Raw genomic sequence first — 4566 nt, 5'->3', positions numbered from 1 at the left:
CCCCAACCCCACCCCTAGCGACACTCCACCCACCTCCACAGCCCCACAACCCTGTGTCATGTGAGAGTCCAATGCTTTTTGGTGAAATTCACAGATTTCTAAAGGTCATTGCACAGGTGAACAACTGAAGGTGTTGACATGTATGAAGCACACTGAATGATTACAGAGTTTCAATAAACTCCATCAAATGGCTTGAGAAATTTTGCTAACAAACAAATATAAACAAACAGGCATTACATGATTGCTCATCTTTCATGGTAATGCACGATATGTGCAGCATGGATCATAAAAAGACTCACTTGTCATTGTAGTAGCAATGACGTGCAATTGAATAGATTATCGCTGGCACGAGTGGAAAACCTGTAAAATCAAGTTTAAGACATTTGTGAGCTGCTTTCAGAAAAAGTGCAAGTTGTTTTTTTAATTACCTTGCAGTTGAACTTACCCCAGCCGAGCAGATAATACCATATAAGATGCTGTTTTTCTGCAAACACTGCCACAACAATCAGAGTGTGCAGGTAGATGCCCTCACAGAGCATCCAGAAGTAGTTACAGCTCATTATGTACATTTGAATGAATGCCAGAAGTTTACAGGTGTCCTGGAAGGACAAAAAGCACAGAAAAACACAGTCTTTTACAACATTCTATGCAGAGAAACAAACCTTATTTACTGTAAAGACTAATCTGATTACTCACAGAATCTTCCTTCTTTACAGAGAACCACACAATAGTGATGACTGAGTTCAGCACAAATGAAAGGAAAAGGTTTTTGTGAAGAGTTATCCTCTGGCAGCTCAACGTCCTGAGAGGAATAAAAAATACATATTAGACAGTATTAGACAGTACCTGATGTCATAAAGTAATTTGTGGAAGAGGATTAGGACCAAAACATTTTTTAGAACGCTGATTGGTTTTTTTTTTTTGCTCAAAATTCTGAGGAAAAATAACAGATTTCTGAGAGTAAAGTCAGAATTCTGACATTTTTCTCAAAATTTTGACTCAAATTTGAGAGTTGTGACTTTTTTCTAATAATTCTAAAATTCATGTCAATCTTCTGATTGAATCTCAGCTTATTGATTTAAATTTTTAGTTTAGACTATTTTCTTATAATTCTGAAAATTTGATATTAAAGATAGAATTCTGACATTTTTCTCAAAATTCTGACTTTTTTTCTTAGAATTCTCAGATTCAAGTCAATATTCTGACTTGAATCTCAGGTTTATGCCTTTAATCTCAGAGTTCTGCCTTTTTCCTCAGAATTCTTTTAGTCTGAAATTTTGAGATTAGAGTCATAATTCTGAGAAAAAGGTCAGAATTCTGATTTTTTTCTCATCATGCTGAGATTAAAATATGAATTTAGATTTTTTTTCTCACCATGGCCCTTACCCTCTTCTATAGAAATAGCTTGTGTCTGCACAATAATACATTTCAGCTTGAATGAAGACAACTTACTTAAAATAGAAAAATATTCCTAATGAGATGATGAGAGATATGAGGGACAGTCCATGACCAATCATAATCAAGTACAGGTGAGTCATCGCTGCCTGCTGGAAAAGATAATAATAACATATTTATTTATCAATGCTCCTGCAGCTAAAAGATCTTCTTACATTGTATCTACTTTCTTCTTACCGTGCCATGTGATGTAACATTTGATGGACAGCTCAGGTAATCTGTCCATGTTCTGTTGCTTTCCGGGTGCCGTCCCCACTCACCGGTGTCAGTGCAGATCTTGGATGCCATTGCTGTTTACAAAATGTCAAATTTATGGCAAAAAAAAAATCTTATGAAATAAAATCATAACCTTTTCTGTAACTGCAAATAAATCTTTCAGGAATCTGAATTATTTTACATCAAATCCCAAACAAAATATCTCACATTTCAACACAGTTTTGCACCAGTTCACAAACTGCAAGAATAAGTAACATTTAGTTACAAAGTTACAACTTTGTAGTTACTATTACTAAGTAAATAGTCTCAAATTATTTTTTTACTATGTCAAAGACTAAACAGTTCAATCATAACTTGTTTAAGATGTTCTTTCACTGCTTAGGTTTGAGCATCAGGCACACAAATTGGTGCAATTTGTGCTAACATATACACTTTTGCTTTTTGTTCAAATTATGAGTTTTCTATGTCTATTTTATGTTTTAACATAAAAAAATAAAACATATGCACTTAATGTGACTTTTTTTAATGGTACGTGGCACAGATACAGCTGGGAATGAATTTTGTAGTATTTTGTGCACACACCGTACGGCATTGTGGGGGTCATGGGTCACATGAACAAACATCCATTGCTATTTTATTTGACAGATGTAACCATGTTTTCCCTATTTATTTTTTATTATTTTATTTTTATTTGTTTACCGTTATTTTACCAGACAAGTCCCATTGAGATCTCAGATCTCTTTTTCAAGGGAGGCCTGGGCCTTAAGGCAACCTGTTGTACATGTTTTTGTGGGTGGGGGAAACAGAAGTACCCAGAGAAAACCCACGCAATCACGAGGAGAACATGCAAACTCCACACAGAAAGACCCCAGGTCCGAACCGGGGATTGAACCCAGGACCTTCTTGCCGTGGGGCATCGGTGCTAACCACTGAGCCGTCATAGTTGCTGTTGTTTGCAAATTATAGAAAAGAAAACACTGGATGACGTGAAATATTGGCGTGTGAATGCATGTGTCCTGTGGTGAATCATATTACAGACCCCTTGTTTTTTGACAAAGGGTTCTATAATATAAATTCCTATTTTAAGGTTTTATTTATAAAAATAGAATTTTGTAACATATGACAATTTTCAACAATTTTAATTTACATCATTTTATGCATTTACCAATAAATATAAACACATTTCATTGTTGTTTTTTAGTCTTTCAATTCATTTTAAACTGAATTCTTCTCATCTGATTTTACCCACATATGAACTGAGCAAGCCACAAGATACTCAAAATATTGGAATATTTCAGGTCCTACAGGTGCTCACTACGTTACTAAATCCACTTCTGCCCATGCATTACAATATATTTCAACTAACAAAAACGTCACCAAAACAAGCTCAAAAATTAAAGAAGTTTATGAAAAATCTCAGATTCATTTATAGCAAATACATCAGGTCTAAGGAACAACAAAAATGTATCACTTCAATTTCAAAGGGCGTTTTCACAGCTACCTTAAAATTGATCCCAAATGACCTGTAACCTGGCCACGTTGTGCATTTGTAAGTACAAAATGGTTTATTAACTTTACCTAGCATGGAAAAGAGTCAGAAATCATTAGCCTGGCACTCTCCAGTCTACAACAATTACAAATTATCTTTAAAAGTAAAACATTGAATTTCGTTGTTTAGTTTTGATATGTTTCATTTTGTTGTTTTTCATTGTATTTTAAACTAGTAAAATTACTGTTTTTCAAATGTTATGAAACTTTGACATTTTTAAACTTTGCAAATAGTTTTGCGTGGTTGATGTTTGTGACAAAAAATGTTGTTAAAATGTCTTCCATAATCAAAAAAACATTTTCCCTTCCCTTCTAATTCTACACACAGACTCTAACCTTTGTTTTGTTTTCTTTTTTTTTTTTTTTCAACTTTTAGGTATTCTTTCACAGATGCACATAAATCCCATAGATTTAAACATTTCCAAGATCTTTGCAGTTTCAACAAGAATTCAGAAATTAACCTTGAGTGTCAAAATTTCTAAAGTAGCCCGGACAGTTCTGTTCTTTCTCCCCAGCTTCAGCTTCATCCCAGCAGAGCCAACCATCCCATGTTGTATTGCACACCAACTCTGATTAAAACACAGGAAACACAAACTGTAATGAGTTATCAACACAATGACAATTACAAACTCTGTTTTCCATTTGAACAATTCAAAGATTAGCTGAAAATGTTCTGTAAGTTACTTTGGGCTCGTTTCTAAGTCTGCATTTTTACAGTGTCATGTTTTCTCCACCTCTGCTCACCAGAGGTTTTTGTTTTGCGATGAGATTCTTTCGTAATCTTCTGGAAACATTGGAATTGGGCCTTGGCAATCTTGCTCCGCTGCTCCTCACTTATATGAGCCATATTTGCAATTTCAGATGATGCCACCAGCAACAGCTGAGGAATTACACGAAATAAAAAAGCACAGAAGAAAATGTCAGGGGTTTTCCAATAAACTGCAATTCAAGCAGAAAAAAAACTGACAAACTCCTGGAAATTGGTTACAGTTCATTTCTTATGGATAGAACGTTTTGTAGAATGATGTGTCAAAAAAGCTACAAATTTAAAACAATTATTAGATTGAACGTTTATGCAATTGAAAAGAAAACAAACCAAAGATTGTACCTATCCATAAAATAATCAGTTTCACTTGTACAAAACATAGTTTCTAAATGTCACAAAGAAATTTCAATATCATAAACTAATTGGGCCTCATGCAAGAACCGTTGGTACGCACAGATTTGTTCTTAAGTTGTGCGTACGAGTGATTTAGGAGAATTTGTGTCATTCACCAATGTTTTCGTTTTCTAAGATTTTTTTCAGATACGAACAAAATTCACGAGTGGTCCAGACCTGTCGTATAT

At 34.5% G+C, this 4566-nt stretch overlaps 1 protein-coding gene across 2 annotated transcripts in view; it reads right to left on the bottom strand.

Moving 5' to 3' along the window:
• The window catches only part of LOC106520078 (calcitonin gene-related peptide type 1 receptor), a 17090-nt gene that overhangs the window by 2899 nt on the left and 9625 nt on the right, over positions 1-4566 (bottom strand). The window contains exons 3-9 of one of the 2 annotated variants that reach the window (XM_014012004.1): positions 3964-4099; positions 3681-3788; positions 1633-1745; positions 1453-1547; positions 697-802; positions 446-599; positions 300-360 (exon numbers count right to left, since the gene is read on the bottom strand). In XM_014012004.1, coding sequence (XP_013867458.1) covers positions 300-360; positions 446-599; positions 697-802; positions 1453-1547; positions 1633-1745; positions 3681-3788; positions 3964-4099 — 773 coding nt within the window. The remainder of the gene's footprint in view (positions 1-299; positions 361-445; positions 600-696; positions 803-1452; positions 1548-1632; positions 1746-3680; positions 3789-3963; positions 4100-4566) is intronic. The other variant, XM_014012005.1, reaches the window with a different exon arrangement.

The sequence above is a fragment of the Austrofundulus limnaeus genome, unplaced genomic scaffold (assembly GCF_001266775.1).
Source record: "Austrofundulus limnaeus strain Quisiro unplaced genomic scaffold, Austrofundulus_limnaeus-1.0 Scaffold87, whole genome shotgun sequence".
In the NCBI taxonomy this organism is placed as follows: Eukaryota; Metazoa; Chordata; class Actinopteri; order Cyprinodontiformes; family Rivulidae; genus Austrofundulus; species Austrofundulus limnaeus.
This window is presented reverse-complemented; position numbering and strand designations above follow the sequence as displayed.